This window comes from Somniosus microcephalus, chromosome 12, assembly GCF_052327205.1.
Source record: "Somniosus microcephalus isolate GS21.2 chromosome 12, FLI_Smic_1.0, whole genome shotgun sequence".
Lineage (NCBI taxonomy): Eukaryota > Metazoa > Chordata > Chondrichthyes > Squaliformes > Somniosidae > Somniosus > Somniosus microcephalus.
In genome coordinates, this window is record NC_140998.1 from 7,885,629 (window position 1) to 7,910,203 (window position 24,575).

General features: G+C 52.2%; 1 protein-coding gene across 1 annotated transcript in view; it reads left to right on the forward strand.

Annotated features, from left to right (window-relative positions):
- The window catches only part of LOC147109011 (uncharacterized), a 552,618-nt gene that overhangs the window by 224,843 nt on the left and 303,200 nt on the right, over positions 1 to 24,575 (forward strand). The window contains exons 33-38 of the mRNA XM_086002569.1: positions 760 to 900; positions 2,213 to 2,395; positions 18,168 to 18,305; positions 21,398 to 21,583; positions 22,520 to 22,642; positions 23,403 to 23,585. Of these exons, the coding sequence (XP_085858695.1) occupies positions 760 to 900; positions 2,213 to 2,395; positions 18,168 to 18,305; positions 21,398 to 21,583; positions 22,520 to 22,642; positions 23,403 to 23,585 (954 nt within the window). The remainder of the gene's footprint in view (positions 1 to 759; positions 901 to 2,212; positions 2,396 to 18,167; positions 18,306 to 21,397; positions 21,584 to 22,519; positions 22,643 to 23,402; positions 23,586 to 24,575) is intronic.

The following is a 24,575-nucleotide window of genomic DNA, read 5'->3' on the forward strand; positions in this document are numbered from 1 at the left end:
AAGTTTGAAAAGAGCACCTAACACCCCACTTACCCTAACTCACAGCACTCTCTGCTGACTTGCACTCTGCTTGCTCGCACTAGGACTGGTCTTTTTATACTGTTTGGTTGTTTACAGCCAAATGAGTCACCCCTGCTGATTGGCTAGAAAACTGGTTTCCACTGCCTGCTGTGCCAATTTACTCTACTGCAGTGTAACCTTGTTTTACTCTTCTTAAACCAACAGAATCCCAAATATTTAACTTTTCCCCTTTACTTAAACTGCTTAAGTAATCTTATCAAGAATGATTTAAAGAGAAATAACAATTAAAGAACTCTCACACTTACCCAAACTCACAGCACTCTCTGCTGACTCAGTATTCCTTTGCCTTGTTAGCCCTCCACAAATGCATAACCTGATCCCCAGTCTGTGCTCAGTTAGCAGATACCGGTCAGGACACTAATTGGGGCACTACAGTTAGCTTCAATGTCCATGGGCGGGGGGAGCGGGAAGAAACCAGACAACATTCCTGTCCCAGATCACAGTCCAGTGAACCCAGTGTCAGATGTTGCTGTGATCAGGCTTGGGCATGATGCCATCCAAGGTCAAATATCCAGCTGACACGCATTGGGCTGAGACGTGGACATTGGCCAGCTGGCTTAGGATGCCGGGGAGCCATGGAATCGAGTCTCAGAGAGTGTCAGGAGAACAGGTGGTGGAACCTGGAACAAGGCTGAAAAATAACCAAGTCTCAAATCTTTTTTTGTCTTACCGTATCAGGTGCGAGCACTGGGTTCCCAGAACACACGGAGTCAGCGGCTCAGCGGCAGGATCGCAGCCATAAGAGGCGGACTCCAGAACGTCGAGAAGATGTTACAGCAACGGAGCAAAACCGACAGTGAGGCGAAGGCCCAACAAAAGGTAAGCACAGTAAACAGCCGAGACACAAACCTTTCAATCCGGGGTACGGGTCGCCTCCTCTCCTGAAGGTGCTGACTCTCACTGGGGTATGGGGCCCCTCCTCTCCTGAAGGTGCTGACTCTCACTGGGGCACGGGTCCCCTCCTCTCCTGAAGGTGCTGACTCTCACTGAGGTACAGGTCCCCTCCTCTCCTGAAGGTGCTGACTCTCACTGGGGTACGGGTCCACTCCTCTCCTGAAGGTGCTGACTCTCACTGGGGTACGGGTCCCCTCCTCTCCTGAAGGTGCTGACTCTCACTGGGGTACGGGTCCCCTCCTCTCCTGAAGGTGCTGTCTCTCACTGGGGTACGGGTCCCCTCCTCTCCTGAAGGTGCTGACTCTCACTGGGGTACGGGTCCCCTCCTCTCCTGAAGGTGCTGATTCTCACTGGAGTACGGGTCCCCTCCTCTCCTGAAGGTGCTGACTCTCACTGTGGTACGGGTCCCCTCCTCTCCTGAAGGTGCTGACTCTCACTGGGGTACGGGTCCCCTCCTCTCCTGCAGGTGCTGACTCTCACTGGGGTACGGGTCCCCTCCTCTCCTGAGAGTGCTGACTCTCACTGGGGTACGGGTCCCCTCCTCTCCTGAAGGTGCTGACTCTCACTGGGGTACGGGTCCCCTCCTCTCCTGAAGGTGCTGACTCTCACTGGGGTACGGGTCCCCTCCTCTCCTGAAGGTGTTCACTCTCACTGGGGTACAGGTCCCCTCCTCTCCTGAAGGTGCTGACTCTCACTGGGGTACAGGTCCCCTCCTCTCCTGAAGGTGCTGACTCACACTGGGGTACGGGTCCCCTCCTCTCCTGAAGGTGCTGACTCTCACTGGGGTACAGGTCCCCTCCTCTCCTGAAGGTGCTGACTCTCACTGGGGTACAGATCCCCTCCTCTTCTGAAGGTGCTGACTCACACTGGGGTATGGGTCCCCTCCTCTGCTGAATTTCTGTCCAACCCGGGGGCACATCACATTTTGAGCCAGTGGAGGGCAGCAATGTTCCGATCTCCAGAAGAATTTGTTCTGTATATATTTGAAAGTCACCGTCCTTCCAGGAATTGCTGATAATGTTCAGAGACCGAAGCTGTTCTGGGAGTGTTCCTGCCTCCAGATAATTCTCCACATTTATGATGTGAAAGTGTGGAAGTTCCTTTGTAGCCATGGCGGAGCTCCGGTGCTGTTGCTCAGTGGATGTGTTTACAGGTGAAATTACAATTCTTTCCTTCTGTTTAAACAATGTGCCGTCTGTCCTGGTTTTAAAGCGTGTTTCTGCCTCCCTTTCCACAGAGAATCTGGCGTGAGATCGATGAGTGGCATTCGGTCCTTGCCCAACTGGATGCAGAGGTCCAGGACCTGGCAGAGCAGGATCCCGAGCATGCTCAGGAGCTGATGGAGAGTCTGCTGGGCCCATTCCAGCAGCACCAGCAGGTGTCCCGCTTGGCGGAGCAGAGAACAACACTACTAAACAAGGTCACAATCCATTGGCACTGCCTCTCACACTGTGCACCACTGTTTATACTTGCCATAGAGGGAGTGCAACGAAGGTTCACCAGACTGGTTCCTGGGATGGGGGGATTGTCCTTTGAGGAGAGATTGAGTAGACTAGGCCTATATCCTCTGGAGTTTAGAAGAATGAGAGGTGATCTCATTGAAACATACAACATTCTTACAGGGCTTGACAGGGTAGATGAAGGGAGGATGTTTCCCCTGGCTGGGGAGTCTAGAACCAGGGGTCACAGTCTCAGAATAAGGGGTCGGCCATTTAGGACTGAGATGAGGAGAGATTTCTTCACTCAGAGGGCGGTGAATCTTTGGAATTCTCTACCCCAGAGGGCTGTGGAGGCTCAGTCGTTGAGTATATTCAAGACAGAGACCAATTAATTGGTCAGGTGGACAGAACAGTGGCAAATGGAATTCAATCCGGAGAAGTGTGAGGTAATGCATTTGGGGAGGGCTAACAAGGAAAGGGAATACACATTAAATGGTAGGACACTTGAGTAGTGTGGAGGAACAAAGGGACCTTGGAGTGCATGTCCACAGATCCTTGAAGGTAGCAGGCCAGGTTGATAAGGTGGTTAAGAAGGTATACGGAATGCTTGCCTTTATTAGCTGTGGCATAGAATACAAGAGCAGGGGGGGTTATGCTTCAACTGTATAAAACAGTAGTTAGGCCTCAGCTAGAGTACTGCGTGCAGTTCTGGTCACCACATTACAGGAAAGATGTGATTGCACTAGAGAGGGTACAGAGGAGATTTACAAGGATGTTGCTGGGAGTAGAGAATGTTAGCTATGAGGAAAGACTGGATAGGCTGGGTCTGTTTCCCTTGGAACAGAGGAGGCTGAGGGGAGACCTTATTGAGGTGTATAAAATTATGAGGGGCCTAGATAAAGTGGATAGAAAGGACCTATTTCCCTTAGCAGAGGGGTCAAAAACCAGGGGGCACAGATTTAAAGTAATTGGTGGAAGGTTTAGAGGGGATTTGAGGGGAAATTTCTTCACCCAGAGGGTGGTGGGGGTCTGGAACTCACTGCCTGAAAGGGTGGTAGAGGCAGGAACCCTAACCACATTTAAAAAGTACTTGGATGTGCACTTGGGATGCTCTAACCTGCAGGGCTACGGACCAGAGCTGGGAAGTGGGATTAGGCTGGAGAGCTCTTTGTTGGCCGGCGCGGACACGATGGGCCGAAATGGCCTCCTTCCGTGCTGTAACTTTCTATGATTCTATGATAGATTTTTGAATATTAAGGGAATCAACGGATATGTGGATAGTGCAGGAATGTGGAGATGAGGTAGAAGATCAGCCATGATCTTATTGATTGGTGGAGCAGGCTCGAGGGTACAAATGGTCTACTCCTGCTCCTTGTTCTTATGTTCTCTGTATCTTACCCGTGCTGTCCCTGCCCTGGAAGTGTTTGATGGGGCAGTGTCTTCTTCTCAGGCAGTCCCTCGGAACCGAGGATGACTTGCTTCCACATTAAAAATGAGTTCTCAGGTGACTGATGAGTCCAATGCGGGACCTACAGTCTCTGTCACAGGTGGGGCAGACGGTGGTTGAAGGGACAGGTGGGTCGGGTGTTTGGGTTGACGTGCGCTCCTTGTGCTTGGCTTCCGCTTGCTCCCGGCGAAGAGACTCGAAGTGTTCGGCGCCTTCTCGGATGCTTCTCCTCCACTTTGTGCGGTCTTGGGCCAGGGATTCCCAGGTGTCAGTGGGGATGTTGCACTTTTTTAAGGAGGCTTTGAGGGTGTCCTTGAAGCGTTTCCTCTGCCCACCTGGGGCTCTCTTGCCGTGCCAGAGCTCCGAGTGGAGCGCGTGTTTTGGGAGTCTTGTATTGGGCATGCAGACGATGTGACCTGTTCATCGGAGCTGATTGAGTGTGGTCAAAGTTTCTGTGCAGAGGGAGCTTTACTCTGTTTCTAACCTGTGCTACACCTGCCCTGGGAGTGTTTGATGGGCAATGTAGAGCGAGCTTTACCCTGTATCTAACCCGTGCTGTACCTACCCTGGGAGTGTTTGATGGGACAGTGTAGAGGGAGCTTTACTCTGTATCTAACCCGTGCTGTACCTGCCCTGGGAGTGTTTGATGGGACAGTGTAGAGGGAGCTTTACTCTGTATCTAACCCGTGCTGTACCTGCCCTGGGACTGTTTGATGGGACAGTGTAGAGGGAGCTTTACTCTGTATCTAACCCATGCTGTACCTGCCCTGGGACTGTTTGATGGGACAGTGTAGAGGGAGCTTTACTCTGTATCTAACCAGTGCTGTAGCCACCCTGGGAGTGTTTGATGGGACAGTGTAGAGGGAGCTTTACTCTGTATCTAACCTGTGCTGTACCTGTCCTGGGAGTGTTTGATGGGACAGTGTAGAGGCAGCTTTACTCTGTATCTAACCCGTGCTGTACCTGCCCTGGAGTGTTTGATGGGACAGTGTAGAGGGAGCTTTACTCTGTATCTAACCCATGCTGTACCTGCCCTGGGAGTGTTTGATGGGACCGTATAGAGTGAGCTTTACTCTGTATCTAACCCGTGCTGTATCTGCCCTGGGAGTGTTTGATGGGACAGTGTAGAGGGAGCTTTACCCTGTATCTAACCCGTGCTGTACCTGCCCTGGAGTGTTTGATGGGGACAGTGTAGAGGGAGCTTTACTCTGTATCTAACCGGTGCTGTACCTCCCCTGGGAGTATTTGATGGGACAGTGTAGAGTGAGCTTTACTCTGTATCTAACCTGTGCTGTACCTGCCCTGAGAGTGTTTGATGGGACAGTGTCGAGGGAGCTTTACTCTGTATCTAACCCGTGCTGTACCTGCCCTGGGAGTGTTTGATGGGACAGTGTCGAGGGAGCTTTACTCTGTATCTAACCCGTGCTGTACCTGCCCTGGGAGTGTTTGATGGGACAGTGTAGAGGGAGCTTTACTCTGTATCTAACCCGTGCTGTACCTGCCCTGGGAGTGTTTGATCGGACAGTGTCGAGGGAGCTTTACTCTCTATCTAACCCGTGCTGTACCTGCCCTGGGAGTGTTTGATGGGACAGTGTAGAGGGAGCTTTACTCTGTATCTAACCCGTGCTGTACCTGCCCTGGGAATGTTTGATGGGACAGTGTAGAGGGAGCTTTACTCTGTATCTAACCCGTGCTGCACCTGCTCTGGGAGTGCCTGATGGGACAGTGTAGTGGGAGCTTTACTCTGTATCTAACCCGTGCTGTTCCTGCCCTGGGAGTGTTTGATGGGACAGTGTAGAGGGAGCTTTACTCTGTATCTAACCCATGCTGTACCTGCCCTGGGACTGTTTGATGGGACAGTGTAGAGGGAGCTTTACTCTGTATCTAACCCATGCTGTACCTGCCCTGGGAGTGTTTGATGGGACAGTGTAGAGGCAGCTTTACTCTGTATCTAACCCGTGCTGTACCTGCCCTGGGAGTGTTTGATGGGACTGTGTAGAGGGAGCTTTACTCTGTATCTTACCCGTGCTGTACTTGCCCCGGGAGTGTTTGATGGGACAGTGTAGAGGGAGGTTTACTCTGTATCTAACCCGTGCTGTACCTGCCCTGGGTGTGTTTGATGGGACTGTGTAGAGGGAGCTTTACTCTGTATCTAACCAGTGCTGTACCTGCCCTGGGAGTGTTTGATGGGGACAGTGTAGAGGGAGCTTTACTCTGTATCGAGCCCTGTCCTGTACCTGCCCTTGGAGTGTTTGATGGGACAGTGTAGAGGGAGCTTTACTCTGTATCTAACCCGTGCTGTACCTGCCCTGGGAGTGTTTGATGGGACTGTGTAGAGGGAGCTTTACTCTGTATCTAACCCGTGCTGTACCTGCCCCGGGAGTGTTTGATGGGACAGTGTAGAGGGAGCTTTACTCCGTATCTAACCTGTGCTGTACCTGCCCTGGGAGTGTTTCATGGGACAGTGTACAGGGAGCTTTACTCTGTATCTAACCCGTGCTGTACCTGCCCTGGGAGTGTTTGATGGGACAGTGTAGAGGGAGCTTTCCTCTGTATCTAACCCGTGCTGTACCTGCCCTGGGAGTGTTTGTTGGGACTGTGTAGAGGGAGCTTTACTCTGTATCTAACCCGTGCTGTACCTGCCCCGGGAGTGTTTGAGGGGACAGCGCAGAGGGAGCTTTACTCTGTATCTAACCCGTGCTGTACCTGCCCTGGGAGTGTCTGATGGGACAGCGTAGAGGGAGCTTTACTCTGTATCTAACCCGTGCTGTACCTGCCCTGGGAGTGTTTGATGGGACAGTGTAGAGGGGGCTTTACTCTGTATCTAACCCGTGCTGCACCTGCCCTGGGAGTGTTTGATGGGACAGTGTAGAGGGGGCTTTACTCTGCACCTAACCTGTTCTGTACCTGCCCTGGGAGTGTTTGATAGGACAGTGTAGAGGGAGCTTTACTCTGTATTTAACCCATGCTGTACCTGCCCCGGGAGTGTTTGATGGGACAGTGCAGAGGGAGCTTTACTCTGTATCTAACCCGTGCTGTACCTGCCCTGGGAGTGTTTGATGGGACTGTGTAGAGGGAGATTTACTCTGTATCTAACCCGTGCTGTACCTGCCCTGGGAGTGTTTGATGGGACAGTGTAGAGGGAGCTTTACTCCGTATCTAACCTGTGCTGTACCTGCCCTGGGCGTGTTTCATGCGACAGTGTACAGGGAGCTTTACTCTGTATCTAACCCATGCTGTACCTGCCCTGGGAGTGTTTGATGGGACAGTGTAGAGGGAGCTTTACTCTGTATCTAACCCGTGCTGTACCTGCCCTGGGAGTGTTTGATGGGACTGTGCAGAGGGAGCTTTACTCTGTATCTAACCCGTGCTGTACCTGCCCCGGGAGTGTTTGATGGGACAGTGTAGAGGGAGCTTTACTCCGTATCTAACCTGTGCTGTACCTGCCCTGGGAGTGTTTCATGGGACAGTGTACAGGGAGCTTTACTCTGTATCTAACCCGTGCTGTACCTGCCCTGGGAGTGTTTGATGGGACAGTTTAGAGGGAGATTTGCTCTGTATCTAACCCGTGCTGTACCTGCCCTGGGAGTGTTTGTTGGGACTGTGTAGAGGGAGCTTTACTCTGTATCTAACCCGTGCTGTACCTGCCGCGAGAGTGTTTGAGGGGACAGCGCAGAAGGAGCTTTACTCTGTATCTAACCCGTGCTGTACCTGCCCTGGGAGTGTCTGATGGGACAGCGTAGAGGGAGCTTTACTCTGTATCTAACCCGTGCTGTACCTGCCCTGGGAGTGTTTGATGGGACAGTGTAGAGGGGGCTTTACTCTGTATCTAACCCGTGCTGCACCTGCCCTGGGAGTGTTTGATGGGACAGTGTAGAGGGGGCTTTACTCTGTACCTAACCTGTTCTGTACCTGCCCTGGGAGTGTTTGATGGGACAGTGTAGAGGGAGCTTTACTCTGTATTTAACCCATCCTGTACCTGCCCCGGGAGTGTTTGATGGGACAGTGTAGAGGGGGCTTTACTCTGTACCTAACCTGTTCTGTACCTGCCCTGGGAGTGTTTGATGGGACAGTGTAGAGGGAGCTTTACTCTGTATCGAGCCCTGTCCTGTACCTGCCCTGGGAGTGTTTGATGGGACAGTGTAGAGGGAGCTTTACTCTGTATCTAACCCGTGCTGTACCTGCCCTGGGAGTGTTTGATGGGAATCTGTAGAGGGAGCTTTACTCTGTATCTAACCCGTGCTGTAACTGCCCTGGGAGTGTTTGATGGGACAGTGTAGAGGGAGCTTTACTCCGTATCTAACCTGTGCTGTACCTGCCCTGGGCGTGTTTCATGGGACAGTGTACAGGGAGCTTTACTCTGTATCTAACCCGTGCTGTACCTGCCCTGGGAGTGTTTGATGGGACAGTGTAGAGGGAGCTTTACTCTGTATCTAACCCGTGCTGTACCTGCCCTGGGAGTGTTTGATGGGACTGTGCAGAGGGAGCTTTACTCCGTATCTAACCTGTGCTGTACCTGCCCTGGGAGTGTTTGATGGGACAGTGTCGAGGGAGCTTTACTCTGTATCTAACCCGTGCTGTATCTGCCCTGGGAGTTTTTGATGGGACAGTGTAGAGGGAGCTTTACTCTGTATCTAACCCGTGCTGTACCTGCCCCGGGAGTGTTTGATGGGACAGTGTAGAGGGAGCTTTACTCCGTATCTAACCTGTGCTGTACCTGCCCTGGGAGTGTTTGATGGGACAGTGTCGAGGGAGCTTTACTCTGTATCTAACCCGTGCTGTATCTGCCCTGGGAGTGTTTGATGGGACTGTGTAGAGGGAGCTTTACCCTGTATCTAACCCGTGCTGTACCTGCCCCGGGAGTGTTTGATGGGACAGCGTAGAGGGAGCTTTACTCTGTATCTAACCCGAGCTGTACCTGCCCTGGGAGTGTTTGATGGGACTGTGTAGAGGGAGCTTTACTCTGTATCTAACCCGTGCTGTACCTGCCCTGGGAGTGTTTGATGGGGACAGTGTAGAGGGAGCTTTACTCTGTATCGAGCCCTGTCCTGTACCTGCCCTGGGAGTGTTTGATGGGACAGTGTAGAGGGAGCTTTACTCTGTATCTAACCCGTGCTGTACCTGCCCTGGGAGTGTTTGATGGGACTGTGTAGCGGGAGCTTTACTCTGTATCTAACCTGTGCTGTACCTGCCCCGGGAGTGTTTGATGGGACAGTGTAGAGGGAGCTTTACTCCGTATCTAACCTGTGCTGTACCTGCCCTGGGAGTGTTTGATGGGACAGTGTCGAGGGAGCTTTACTCTGTATCTAACCCGTGCTGTACCTGCCCTGTGAGTGTTTGATGGGACAGTGTAGAGGGAGCATTACTCTGTATCGAACCCGTGCTGTATCTGCCCTGGGAGTGTTTGATGGGACTGTGTAGAGGGAGCTTTACTCTGTATCTAACCCGTGCTGTACCTGCCCCGGGAGTGTTTGATGGGACAGCGTAGATGGAGATTTACTCTGTATCTAACCCGTGCTGTACCTGTCCTGGGAGTGTTTGATGGGACAGTGTAGAGGGGGCTTTACTCTGGATCTAACCCGTGCTGCACCTGCCCTGGGAGTGTTTGATGGGACAGTGTAGAGGGGGCTTTACTCTGTATCTAACCTGTTCTGTACCTGCCCTGGGAGTGTTTGATGGGACAGTGTAGGGGGAGCTTTACTCTGTATTTAACCCGTGCTGTACCTGCCCCGGGAATGTTTGATGGGACAGTGCAGAGGGAGCTTTACTCTGTATCTAACCCGTGCTGTACCTGCCCTGGGAGTGTTTGATGGGACTGTGTAGAGGGAGCTTTGCTCTGCATCTAACCCGTGCTGTACCTGCCCTGGGAGTGTTTGATGGGGACAGTGTAGAGGGAGCTTTACTCTGTATCGAGCCCTGTCCTGTACCTGCCCTGGGAGTGTTTGATGGGACAGTGTAGAGGGAGCTTTACTCTGTATCTAACCCGTGCTGTACCTGCCCTGGGAGTGTTTGATGGGACTGTGTAGAGGGAGCTTTACTCTGTATCTAACCCGTGCTGTACCTGCCCCGGGAGTGTTTGATGGGACAGTGTAGAGGGAGCTTTACTCCGTATCTAACCTGTGCTGTACCTGCCCTGGGAGTGTTTCATGGGACAGTGTACAGGGAGCTTTACTCTGTATCTAACCCGTGCTGTACCTGCCCTGGGAGTGTTTGATGGGACAGTGTAGAGGGAGCTTTACTCTGAATCTAACCCGTGCTGTACCTACCCTGGGAGTGTCTGATGGGACAGTGTAGAGGGAGCTTTACTTGGTATCTAACCCGTGCTGTACCTGCCCCGGGAGTGTTTGATGGGACAGCGTAGGGGGAGCTTTACTCTGTATCTAACCCGTGCTGTACCTGCCCTGGGAGTGTTTGATGGGACAGTGTAGAGGGAGCTTTACTCTGTATCTAACCCGTTCTGTACCTACCCTGGGAGTGTTTGATGGGACAGTGTAGAGGGAGCTTTACTTGGTATCTAACCCGTGCTGTACCTGCCCCGGGAGTGTTTGATGGGACAGCGTAGGGGGAGCTTTACTCTGTATCTAACCCGTGCTGTACCTGCCCTGGGAGTGTTTGATGGGACAGTGTAGAGGGAGCTTTACTCTGTATCTAACCCGTTCTGTACCTACCCTGGGAGTGTTTGATGGGACAGTGTAGAGGGAGCTTTACTCGCTATCTAACCCGTGCTGTACCTGCCCCGGGAGTGTTTGATGGGACAGTGTAGAGGGAGCTTTACCTGTATCTAACCCGTGCTGTACCTGCCCTGGGAGTGTTTGATGGGACAGCGTAGAGGGAGCTTTACTCTGTATCTAACCCGTGCTGTACCTGCCCTGGGAGTGTTTGATGGGACAGTGTAGAGGGAGCTTTACTCTGTATCTAACCCGTTCTGTACCTACCCTGGGAGTGTTTGATGGGACAGTGTAGAGGGAGCTTTACTCGGTATCTAACCCGTGCTGTACCTGCCCCGGGAGTGTTTGATGGGACAGTGTAGAGGGAGCTTTACTCTGTATCTAACCCGTGCTGTACCTGCCCTGGGAGTGTTTGATGGGACAGCGTAGAGGGAGCTTTACTCTGTATCTAACCCGTGCTGTACCTGCCCTGGGAGTGTTTGATGGGACAGTGTAGAGGGGGCTTTACTCTGTATCTAACCCGTGCAGCACCTGCCCTGGGAGTGTTTGATGGGACAGTGTAGAGGGGGCTTTACTCTGTATCTAACCTGTTCTGTACCTGCCCTGGGAGTGCTTGATGGGACAGTGTAGAGGGAGCTTTACTCTGTATTTAACCCGTGCTGTACCTGCCCCGGGAGTGTTTGATGGGACAGTGTAGAGGGAGCTTTACACTGTATCGAACCCATGCTGCACCTGCCCCGGGAGTGTTTGATGGGACAGTGTAGAGGGAGCTTTACTCTGTATCTAACCTGTGCTGTACCTGCCCTGGGAGTGTTTGATGGGACAGTGTAGAGGGAGCTGTACTCTGTATCTAACCCGTGCTGTACCTGCCCTGGGAGTGTTTGATGGGACAGTGTAGAGGGAGCTTTACTCTGTATCTAACCCGTGCTGTACCTGCCCTGGGAGTGTCTGATGGGACAGCGTAGAGGGAGCTTTACTCTGTATCTAACCCGTGCTGTACCTGCCCTGGGAGTGTTTGATGGGACAGTGTAGAGGGGGCTTTACTCTGTATCTAACCCGTGCTGCACCTGCCCTGGGAGTGTTTGATGGGACAGTGTAGAGGGGGCTTTACTCTGTACCTAACCTGTTCTGTACCTGCCCTGGGAGTGTTTGATGGGACAGTGTAGAGGGAGCTTTACTCTGTATTTAATCCGTGCTGTACCTGCCCCGGGAATGTTTGATGGGACAGTGCAGAGGGAGCTTTACTCTGTATCTAACCCGTGCTGTACCTGCCCTGGGAGTGTTTGATGGGACTGTGTAGACGGAGCTTTGCTCTGCATCTAACCCGTGCTGTACCTGCCCTGGGAGTGTTTGATGGGGACAGTGTAGAGGGAGCTTTACTCTGTATCGAGCCCTGTCCTGTACCTGCCCTGGGAGTGTTTGATGGGACAGTGTAGAGGGAGCTTTACTCTGTATCTAACCCGTGCTGTACCTGCCCTGGGAGTGTTTGATGGGACTGTGTAGAGGGAGCTTTACTCTGTATCTAACCCGTGCTGTACCTGCCCCGGGAGTGTTTGATGGGACAGTGTAGAGGGAGCTTTACTCCGTATCTAACCTGTGCTGTACCTGCCCTGGGAGTGTTTCATGGGACAGTGGAGAGGGAGCTTTACTCTGTATCTAACCCGTGCTGTACCTGCCCTGGGAGTGTTTGATGGGACAGTGTAGAGGGAGATTTACTCTGTATCTAACCCGTGCTGTACCTGCCCTGGGAGTGTTTGATGGGACTGTGTAGAGGGAGCTTTACTCTGTATCTAACCCGTGCTGTACCTGCCCCGGGAGTGTTTGATGGGACAGCGTAGGGGGAGCTTTACTCTGTATCTAACCCGTGCTGTACCTGCCCTGGGAGTGTTTGATGGGACAGTGTAGAGGGAGCTTTACTCTGTATCTAACCCGTTCTGTACCTACCCTGGGAGTGTTTGATGGGACAGTGTAGAGGGAGCTTTACTCGGTATCTAACCCGTGCTGTACCTGCCCCGGGAGTGTTTGATGGGACAGCGTAGGGGGAGCTTTACTCTGTATCTAACCCGTGCTGTACCTGCCCTGGGAGTGTTTGATGGGACAGTGTAGAGGGAGCTTTACTCTGTATCTAACCCGTTCTGTACCTACCCTGGGAGTGTTTGATGGGACAGTGTAGAGGGAGCTTTACTCGCTATCTAACCCGTGCTGTACCTGCCCCGGGAGTGTTTGATGGGACAGTGTAGAGGGAGCTTTACCTGTATCTAACCCGTGCTGTACCTGCCCTGGGAGTGTTTGATGGGACAGCGTAGAGGGAGCTTTACTCTGTATCTAACCCGTGCTGTACCTGCCCTGGGAGTGTTTGATGGGACAGTGTAGAGGGGGCTTTACTCTGTATCTAACCCGTGCTGCACCTGCCCTGGGAGTGTTTGATGGGACAGTGTAGAGGGAGCTTTACTCTGTATCTAACCCGTGCTGTACCTGCCCTGGGAGTGTTTGATGGGACTGTGTAGAGGGAGCTTTACTCTGTATCTAACCCGTGCTGTACCTGCCCTGGGAGTGTTTGATGGGACAGTGTAGGCGGAGCTTTACTCTGTATCTAACCCGTGCTGTACCTGCCCCGGGAGTGTTTGATGGGACAGCGTAGGGGGAGCTTTACTCTGTATCTAACCCGTGCTGTACCTGCCCTGGGAGTGTTTGATGGGACAGTGTAGAGGGAGCTTTACTCTGTATCTAACCCGTTCTGTACCTACCCTGGGAGTGTTTGATGGGACAGTGTAGAGGGAGCTTTACTCGGTATCTAACCCGTGCTGTACCTGCCCCGGGAGTGTTTGATGGGACAGTGTAGAGGGAGCTTTACTCTGTATCTAACCCGTGCTGTACCTGCCCTGGGAGTGTTTGATGGGACAGCGTAGAGGGAGCTTTACTCTGTATCTAACCCGTGCTGTACCTGCCCTGGGAGTGTTTGATGGGACAGTATAGAGGGGGCTTTACTCTGTATCTAACCCGTGCTGCACCTGCCCTGTGAGTGTTTGATGGGACAGTGTAGAGGGGGCTTTACTCTGTATCTAACCTGTTCTGTACCTGCCCTGGGAGTGCTTGATGGGACAGTGTAGAGGGAGCTTTACTCTGTATTTAACCCGTGCTGTACCTGCCCCGGGAGTGTTTGATGGGACAGTGTAGAGGGAGATTTACACTGTATCTAACCCATGCTGTACCTGCCCCGGGAGTGTTTGATGGGACAGTGTAGAGGGAGCTTTACTCTGTATCTAACCTGTGCTGTACCTGCCCTGGGAGTGTTTGATGGGACAGTGTAGAGGGAGCTGTACTCTGTATCTAACCCGTGCTGTACCTGCCCTGGGAGTGTTTGACGGGACAGTGTATAGGGAGCTTTACTCTGTATCTAACCCGTGCTGTACCTGCCATGGGAGTGTCTGATGGGACAGCGTAGAGGGAGCTTTACTCTGTATCTAACCCGTGTTGTATCTGCCCTGGGAGTGTTTGATGGGACAGTGTAGAGGGGGCTTTACTCTGTATCTAACCCGTGCTGCACCTGCCCTGGGAGTGTTTGATGGGACAGTATAGAGGGGGCTTTACTCTGTACCTAACCTGTTCTGTACCTGCCCTGGGAGTGTTTGATGGGACAGTGTAGAGGGAGCTTTACTCTGTATTTAACCCATGCTGTACCTGCCCCGGGAGTGTTTGATGGGACAGTGCAGAGGGAGCTTTACTCTGTATCTAACCCGTGCTGTACCTGCCCTGGGAGTGTTTGATGGGACTGTGTAGAGGGAGCTTTACTCTGTATCTAACCCGTGCTGTACCTGCCCTGGGAGTGTTTGATGGGGACAGTGTAGAGGGAGCTTTACTCTGTATCGAGCCCTGTCCTGTACCTGCCCTGGGAGTGTTTGATGGGACAGTGTAGAGGGAGCTTTACTCTGTATCTAACCCGTGCTGTACCTGCCCTGGGAGTGTTTGATGGGACTGTGTAGAGGGAGCTTTACTCTGTATCTAACCCGTGCTGTAACTGCCCTGGGAGTGTTTGATGGGACAATGTAGAGGGAGCTTTACTCCGGATCTAACCTGTGCTGTACCTGCCCTGGGCGTGTTTCATGGGACAGTGTACAGGGAGCTTTACTCTGTATCTAACCCGTGCTGTACCTGCCCTGGGAGTGTTTGATGGGACAGTGTAGAGGGAGCTTTACTCTGTATCTAACCCGTGCTGTACCTGCCCTGGGAGTGTTTGATGGGACTGTGCAGAGGGAGCTTTACTCTGTATCTAACCCGTGCTGTACCTGCCCCGGGAGTGTTTGATGGGACAGTGTAGAGGGAGTTTTACTCCGTATCTAACCTGTGCTGTACCTGCCCTGGGAGTGTTTGATGGGACAGTGTCGAGGGAGCTTTACTCTGTATCTAACCCGTGCTGTATCTGCCCTGGGAGTGTTTGATGGTACTGTGTAGAGGGAGCTTTACCCTGTATCTAACCCGTGCTGTACCTGCCCCGGGAGTGTTTGATGGGACAGCGTAGAGGGAGCTTTACTCTGTATCTAACCCGTGCTGTACCTGCCCTGGGAGTGTTTGATGGGACTGTGTAGAGGGAGCTTTACTCTGTATCTAACCCGTGCTGTACCTGCCCTGGGAGTGTTTGATGGGGACAGTGTAGAGGGAGCTTTACTCTGTATCGAGCCCTGTCCTGTACCTGCCCTGGGAGTGTTTGATGGGACAGTGTAGAGGGAGCTTTACTCTGTATCTAACCCGTGCTGTACCTGCCCTGGGAGTGTTTGATGGGACAGTGTAGAGGGAGCTTTACTCCGTATCTAACCTGTGCTGTACCTGCCCTGGGAGTGTTTGATGGGACAGTGTAGAGGGAGCTTTACTCTGTATTTAACCCGTGCTGTATCTGCCCTGGGAGTGTTTGATGGGACTGTGTAGAGGGAGCTTTACTCTGTATCTAACCCGTGCTGTACCTGCCCCGGGAGTGTTTGATGGGACAGCGTAGAGGGAGCTTTACTCTGTATCTAACCTGTTCTGTACCTGCCCTGGGAGTGTTTGATGGGACAGTGTAGAGGGAGCTTTACTCTGTATCTAACCCGTGCTGTACCTGCCCTGTGAGTGTTTGATGGGACAGTGTAGAGGGAGCATAACTCTGTATCTAACCCGTGCTGTATCTGCCCTGGGAGTGTTTGATGGGACTGTGTAGAGGGAGCTTTACTCTGTATCTAACCCGTGCTGTACCTGCCCCGGGAGTGTTTGATGGGACAGCGTAGAGGGAGCTTTACTCTGTATCTAACCCGTGCTGTACCTGCCCTGGGAGTGTTTGATGGGACAGTGTAGAGGGGGCTTTACTCTGTATCTAACCCGTGCTGCACCTGCCCTGGGAGTGTTTGATGGGACAGTGTAGAGGGGGCTTTACTCTGTATCTCACCTGTTCTGTACCTGCCCTGGGAGTGTTTGATGGGACAGTGTAGAGGGAGCTTTACTCTGTATTTAACCCGTGCTGTACCTGCCCCGGGAATGTTTGATGGGACAGTGCAGAGGGAGCTTTACTCTGTATCTAACCCGTGCTGTACCTGCCCTGGGAGTGTTTGATGGGACTGTGTAGAGGGAGCTTTGCTCTGCATCTAACCCGTGCTGTACCTGCCCTGGGAGTGTTTGATGGGGACAGTGTAGAGGGAGCTTTACTCTGGATCGAGCCCTGTCCTGTACCTGCCCTGGGAGTGTTTGATGGGACAGTGTAGAGGGAGCTTTACTCTGTATCTAACCCGTGCTGTACCTGCCCTGGGAGTGTTTGATGGGACTGTGTAGAGGGAGCTTTACTCTGTATCTAACCCGTGCTGTACCTGCCCCGGGAGTGTTTGATGGGACAGTGTAGAGGGAGCTTTACTCCGTATCTAACCTGTGCTGTACCTGCCCTGGGAGTGTTTCATGGGACAGTGTACAGGGAGGTTTACTCTGTATCTAACCCGTGCTGTACCTGCCCTGGGAGTGTTTGATGGGACAGTGTAGAGGGAGCTTTACTCTGTATCTAACCCGTGCTGTACCTGCCCTGGGAGTGTTTGATGGGACTGTGTAGAGGGAGCTTTACTCTGTATCTAACCCGTGCTGTACCTGCCCCGGGAGTGTTTGATGGGACAGCGTAGGGGGAGCTTTACTCTGTATCTAACCCGTGCTGTACCTGCCCTGGGAGTGTTTGATGGGACAGTGTAGAGGGAGCTTTACTCTGTATCTAACCCGTTCTGTACCTACCCTGGGAGTGTTTGATGGGACAGTGTAGTGGGAGCTTTACTCGGTATCTAACCCGTGCTGTACCTGCCCCGGGAGTGTTTGATGGGACAGTGTAGAGGGAGCTTTACTCTGTATCTAACCCGTGCTGTACCTGCCCTGGGAGTGTTTGATGGGACAGCGTAGAGGGAGCTTTACTCTGTATCTAACCCGTGCTGTACCTGCCCTGGGAGTGTTTGATGGGACAGTGCAGAGGGGGCTTTACTCTGTATCTAACCCGTGCTGCACCTGCCCTGGGAGTGTTTGATGGGACAGTGTAGAGGGGGCTTTACTCTGTATCTAACCTGTTCTGTACCTGCCCTGGGAGTGTTTGATGGGACAGTGTAGAGGGAGCTTTACTCTGTATTTAGCCCGTGCTGTACCTGCCCCGGGAGTGTTTGATGGGACAGTGTAGAGGGAGCTTTACACTGTATCTAACCCATGCTGTACCTGCCCCGGGAGTGTTTGATGGGACAGTGTAGAGGGAGCTTTACTCTGTATCTAACCTGTGCTGTACCTGCCCTGGGAGTGTTTGATGGGACAGTGTAGAGGGAGCTGTACACTGTATCTAACCCGTGCTGTACCTGCCCTGGGAGTGTTTGATGGGACAGTGTAGAGGGAGCTTTACTCTGTATTTAACCCGTGCTGTACCTGCCCCGGGAGTGTTTGATGGGACAGTGTAGAGGGAGCTTTACTCTGTATCTAACCCGTGCTGTACCTGCCCCGGGAGTGTTTGATGGGACAGCGTAGGGGGAGCTTTACTCTGTATCTAACCCGTGCTGTACCTGCCCTGGGAGTGTTTGATGGGACAGTGTAGAGGGAGCTTTACTCTGCATCTAACCCGTTCTGTACCTACCCTGGGAGTGTTTGATGGGACAGTGTAGAGGGAGCTTTACTCGGTATCTAACCCGTGCTGTACCTGCCCCGGGAGTGTTTGATGGGACAGTGTAGAGGGAGCTTTACCTGTATCTAACCCGTGCTGTACCTGCCCTGGGAGTGTTTGATGGGACAGCGTAGAGGGAGCTTTACTCTGTATCTAACCCGTGCTGTACCTGCCCTGGGAGTGTTTGATGGGACAGTGTAGAGGGGGCTTTACTCTGTATCTAACCCGTGCTGCACCTGCCCTGGGAGTGTTTGATGGGACAGTGTAGAGGGAGCTTTACTCTGTATCTAACCCGTGCTGTACCTGCCCTGGGAGTGTTTGATGGGACTGTGTAGAGGGAGCTTTACTCTGTATCTGACCCGTGCTGTACCTGCCCCGGGAGTGTGTGATGGGACAGTGGGTTCCTCCAACGGGAACAGTTTAATTCCCAAGCATTGACAGCCCTCCCCTTGATAATCACAATACCCACAACTAACAATTGAAGAACGTGTGTTTTTGAGCAGATTCCTGAGTGCCTGGAGGAGCACAAACAGATAACGAACTCAGCAGTTTCTTGGATGCAGAGCACAGAAGCCCTTCTCTGCAGCGAGACAGACTACACCTCAGCCAAGTTACTCGACAAGCAGCTCTTTGCCTTTCAGGTGAGATCTACTGGGATACTCTCCATTCCAGAGAGGATTTAATCAGCATGTCTCAGCACTCTCACCTGCGAATCAGAATGTCGCGGGTTTAAGCCCCGCTCCTTTAGCACATTGTTTAGGCTCAGACTTCAGTTCAGTATCGTAGATTCTTACAGCACTGCAATTATGTAGGTCCCATGAGACCACACCTGGAGTATTGTGTACAGTTTTGGTCTCCTTACCTAAGGAAGGATATACTTGCCATAGAGGGAGTGCAATGTAGGTTCACCAGACTGGTTCCTGGGATGGGGGGATTGTCCTATGAGGAGAGATTGAGTAGACTAGGCCTATATTCTCTCGAGTTTAGAAGAATGAGAGGTGATCTCATTGAAACATACAAAATTCTTACAGGGCTTGACAGGGTCGATGCAGGGAGGATGTTTCCCCTGGCTGGGGTGTCTAGAACCAGGGGTCACAGTCTCAGAATAAGGGTCGGCCACTTAGGACTGAGATGAGGAGGAATTTCTTCACTCAGAGGGTGGTGAATCTTTGGAATTCTCTACCCCAGAGGGCTGTGGAGGCTCAGTCGTTGAGTATATTCAAGACAGAGATCGATAGATTTTTGAATATTAAGGGAATCGAGGGATATGGGGATAGTGCAGGAAAGTGGAGATGAGGTGGAAGATCAGCCATGATCTCATTGAATGGCGGAGCAGGCTCGAGGGGCCGAATGGCGGAGCAGGCTCGAGGGGCCGAATGACGGAGCAGGCTCGAAGGGCCAAATGGCGGAGCAGGCTCGAGGGGCCGAATGGCGGAGCAGGCTCGAGGGGCCGAATGGCGGAGCAGGCTCGAGGGGCCAAATGGCGGAGCAGGCTCGAGGGGCCGAATGGCCGACTCCTGCTCCGATTTCTTATGTTCTTATGTTCTAAAGTACAGCATGAGGCTATTCGGCCCATCGTGCCCGTGAAGGCTCTTTGAATTAGTCCCACTCCCACTGCTCTTTCCCCATAGACCTGCACGTTGTTCTTTTTCAAGTGTATATCCAATTTGCTTTTGGATAACGAGGGAGTGCTGCACTGTCAGAGGTGGTGTCTTTTGGGTGAGACACTAAACCGAGGCCCCGTCTGCTCTCTCAAGTGAACGTAAAAGATCCAACAAAACACCCCTCAGCCTTGGCTTTTTTAGAGAAACGAGCCCCAGCTGTTCATTCTGATAGAAGGAAAGAAAAGAAAGACTTGCATTTATATAGCACCTTTCAAAACTCAGGACAACATAGGATATACGGCACAGAAACAGGCCATTCGGTCCAACCAGTCCTTGCCGACGTTTATGCTCCACTCAAGCCTCCTCTTGTCTTTCCTCATCTAACTCTATCAGCGTAACCCTCTATTCCCTTCTCCCTCATATACTTGTCTAGCCTCCCCTTAAATGCATCTATACTATTCACTTCAACCACTCCCTGTGGTAGCCAGTTCCACATTCTCACCACTCTCTGGGTAAAGAAGTTTCTCCTGAATTCCCTATTGGATTTCTTGGTGACTATCTTATATTGATGGCCTCTAGTTATGCTCTTCCCCACAAGTGGAAACATTCTCTCTGTGTCTACACTATCAAAACCTTTCATAAAGACCTCTATCAAGTCACCCCTCAGCCTTCTATTTTCAAGAGACTGTTCATCCTTTTCTAATAGGTATACCCTCGCATTTCTGGTATCATCCTTGTAAATCTTCTCTGCACCCTCTCCAGTGCCTCTATATCTTTTTTATAATATGGAGACCAGAACTATACGCAGTACTCCAAGTGTGGTCTAACCAAGGTTCGATACAGGTTTAGCATAACTTCACTACTTTTCAATTCTATCCCTCTAGAAATAAACCCTAGTGCTTGGTTTGCTTTTTTTATGGCCTTGTTAACCTGTGTCGCAACTTTCAGTGATTTGTGTATTTGTACTCTGAGATCCCTTTGTTCCTCTACCCCACCTAGACTCGCACCCTCCAAGTGATAAGTGACCTCCCTATTCTTCCTACCAAAATGTAATACCTCACGTTTATCTGTGTTGAACTTCATTTGCCAATTATATGCCCATTCTGAAAGTTTATTAATATGCACCTGTAAATTGTTGCAGTCCTCCTCAGTATTGACTATCCCCCCAATTTGGTGTCATCCACAAATTTAGAAATTGTGATTTTGATTCCAAAGTCTAAATCGTTAATATAAATTGTGAACAGCAGTGGTCCCAGCACTGATCCTTGTGGAACACCACTGCCCACCTTCTGCCACTGTGAATAGCTACCCTTTACTCCCACTCTCTGCTTTCTGTCCTGAAGCCAGCCAGCAATCCATTCTGCTACTTATCCCCTGACTCCGCATTCTCTGATCTTGTTCATCAGTCTATTATGTCTCTAAGCGCTTTACAGCCAATTAAGTATTTTTTTAAATGTAATCTCTGTTGTAATGTAGGAAACACGGCAACCAATTTGTGCACAGCAAGCTCCCACAAACAGCAATGAGATAATGACCAGATAATCTGTTTTAGTGATGTTGGTTGAGGGATAAATAATGGCCAGGACACTGGGGAGAACTCCCCTGTTGTTCTTCGAAATAGTGCCATGGGATCTTTTACGTCCATCTGAGAGAGCAGAAGGGCCTTAGTTTAACGTCTCATCCGAAAGACGGCACCTTCGACAGTGCAGCACTCCCTCAGCACTGCACTGGAGTGTCAGCCTGGAGTTTTGTGCTCAAGTCTCTAGAGTGGGACTTGGACCCACAACCTTCTGACTCAGAGGCAAGAGTGTTACCAACTGAGCCATGTTAGGTATAACCTCTTAGTTCTGGTGAATCATTTTTGCACCTTTTCCAGTGCCATTATATCCTTTTTATAATATGGAGACCAGAATTGTGCACAGTCCTCTAATAAGTGTGATCTAACCAAGGTTCTATACAAGTTTAACGCAACTTCCCTGCTTTTCAATTCTATCCCTTTAGGAATGAACCCTAGTGCTTGGTTTGCATTTTTTATGGCCTTGCTAACCTGCGTCACTACTTTGAGTGATTTGTGAATCTGTACCCACAGATCCCTATTTAGTCTTTGTGTTTTCGTTCCTTGATTAAAGATGGCCACGGAGAGTGGGAGACAGAAGCAACATGGTCTGCAAGACATTGCGTGCAGACTGAAGGAGCTGTCCGTGATGTACGAGACTGGCGAGTTGATTCAGCGGGTCTCCGAGTTGGGCGACGGTGGGTCCGCCCTGCAACAAGCCATTGCCCAGAAGCTTCCCGAGATAGAGCACATCGCGACGGTGAGACAGCCTCTCGCAGACCACCTTCACCCTGCATCTAGTCACCACACTACCTGTAGCTACTGTTGACAAAGTGTCAGCTTGGCTCAGTGGGTAGCACTCTCGTCTCTAAGTCAAGAAGGTTGTGGGTTCAAGTCCCACATCAGAGACTTGGGGGAAAAAATTAGTTAGCGACCATTTTGGGTCGCTAACACCCGGCGAAAAATCGCTAACTTCAGTTTTAGCGGCCCAAGAGGGAGGTGGAGAGCTCTATTTCCTTCTTAGAGCGCTAACCCCGAATATTGGGGCGGTGCGTTCTGCAGCACTATGCACTGGGCCACATAACGCTGCCTCATTAAAGAGGAGGGCCCAAACCCACAACTTTGCGGGGCCCTACCTGGGCCGCCGGGGTGCGGGTTGTCATGCCATCAGCCTAGCACTCAAGAAGAATGCCGGGCTGCCAGATCGCGGCACGGACCCCGCGTTCAAAGACGCAACAGGCCGTGACAAGTAAGTCGGCGGATTTTTCTTTTCCCCGCCCGCCACCTCCCCTTTAGTTAGCGCCCCGCGAACCTCCTGCCGCTCTGTTCCCACTCCCTGAATCGGTCGCTGTCATCGCCCGGCGCAGATTCAGGGGACGTGGACCAATTTTGCAGGTGGGGCGAAAACGGGGCGCTGCGCACGGTGATGACGTCGTCATCGTCTGTGGAGCGGAGCGCGGTGCTACCGGTTACCGCTGCCACTAAACTCCTGCTAACGAGAGATGCAAATGCACCGAATTTCTAGCCCTTCAACACAAAATCCAGGCTGACACCCCCCAGTATAGTACCAAGGAAATGCTGCACTGTCACTGTCACCCCCACCATATGCCAACACCCCCACTGTACCCCGACAGCCCCCCACCGCGTACCCCAACACCCCACACTAACCTTGCTGGAAATTCTGTTTCTGTTGCAGGAGATCGGAGATATTGAGTCAGAAGTGAAAAACATTGAAAGTAAAGTTTCTAAGATTAAGGCCATATTGTCTTCCGTCGACGTCTGTGACCTGCCCGTCCAGGAGCATCTGGAGAACAGACAGGTGCCAGCATTCTCCTTCAGTTTATTCCCAGCTCGGTATTCGAGTGGCATTAGTGCCACGGTCTTCTGTAGTTTTATTTTCCCCCTACAGCCAAGAGAGCTGCTACTGGGGCTGTATTGTGCTGTTTCTTTTATGGTGGGTGTTTGTGCCCAGGTGTTTGCTACCAGGTGTTTGTGCCCAGGTGTTTGTGCCCAGGAGTTTGTGCCCAGTAGTTTGTGCCCAGGTGTTTGTGCCCAGGTGTTTGTGCCCAGGAGTTTGTGCCCAGGTGTTTGTGCCCAGGAGTTTGTGCCCAGGTGTTTGTGCCCAGGTGTTTGTGCCCAGGTGTTTGTGCCCAGGAGTTTGTGCCCAGGAGTTTGTGCTCAGGTGTTTGTGCTCAGGTGTTTGCGACCAGGTGTTTGCGACCAGGAGTTTGCGCTCAGGTGTTTGCAACCAGGTGTTTGTGCCCAGGTGTTTGCGACCAGGAGTTTGTGCTCAGCTGTTTGCGACCAGGTGTTTGTGCCCAGGAGTTTGTGCCCAGGTGTTTGTGCCCAGGTGTTTGTGCCCAGGAGTTTGTGCCCAGGTGTTTGTGCCCAGGTGTTTGTGCCCAGGTGTTTGCGACCAGGTGTTTGCGTCCAGGTGTTTTACCCCTGCAGTTCATCTCAATATTCTTAGTCTCCCAGCCCTCTCTATGTTATGTGATTCCGTTTACCATCCATAACACAATGTCACTGCCCAGATGGATTGTGCCTTGTTTGTAATGAATCTTCTTTCCTGACCTTAGATAATCCTGGAGAATCTGGAGGAGATGAAGGATCTTGTTGGTGTGATGGAGGATTGTAAGGAATCTCTGGGATTAACGGAAGAAGTGGTTCGTACGGTTGAGGTCTTCACTAAGGTTGCTCGAGTGAGCGTTGAGCTGAGACACTTGCAGCAAGTGACTACACAGCAAAGCACCATGTTACAGGTACATCATCATCGACCCCTCGGACAGGTCATCGACCCCTCGGACAGCTCATCGACCCCTCGGACAGCTCATTGACCCCACAGACAGCTCATCGACCCCTCGGACAGCTCATCGACTCCTCGGACAGGTCATCGACCCCTCGGACAGCTCATCGACCCCTCGGACAGCTCATTGACCCCACAGACAGCTCATCGACCCCTCGGACAGCTCATTGACCCCACAGACAGCTCATCGACCCCACAGACAGCTCATCGACCCCACAGACAGCTCACCGACCCCACAGACAGCTCATCGACCCCACAGACAGCTCATCGACCCCACAGACAGCTCATCGACCCCTCGGACAGCTCATCGACCCCTCGGACAGCTCATTGAACCCACAGACAGCTCATCGACCCCACAGACAGCTCATCGATCCCTCGGACAGCTCATCGACCCCCACAGACAGCTCATCGACCCCTCGGACAGCTCATCGACCCCTCGGACAGCTCATCGACTCCTCGGACAGCTCATCGACCCCTCGGACAGCTCATCGACCCCTCGGACAGCTCATCGACCCCACGGACAGCTCATCGACCTCACAGACAGCTCATCGACCCCTCGGACAGCTCATCGACCCCACAGACAGCTCATCGACCCCTCGGACAGCTCATCGACCCCTCGGACAGCTCATTGACCCCCACGGACAGCTCATCGACCCCTCGGACAGCTCATCGACCCCTCGGACAGCTCATCGACCCCTCGGACAGCTCATCGACCCCTCGGACAGCTCATCGACCCCACGGACAGCTCATCGACCCCTCGGACAGCTCATCGACCCCTCGGACAGCTCATCGACCCCTCGGACAGCTCATCGACCCCTCGGACAGCTCATCGACCCCTCGGACAGGTCATCGACCCCACAGACAGCTCATCGACGCCTCGGACAGCTCATCGACCCCTCGGACAGCTCATCGACCCCTCGGACAGCTCATCGACCCCACAGACAGC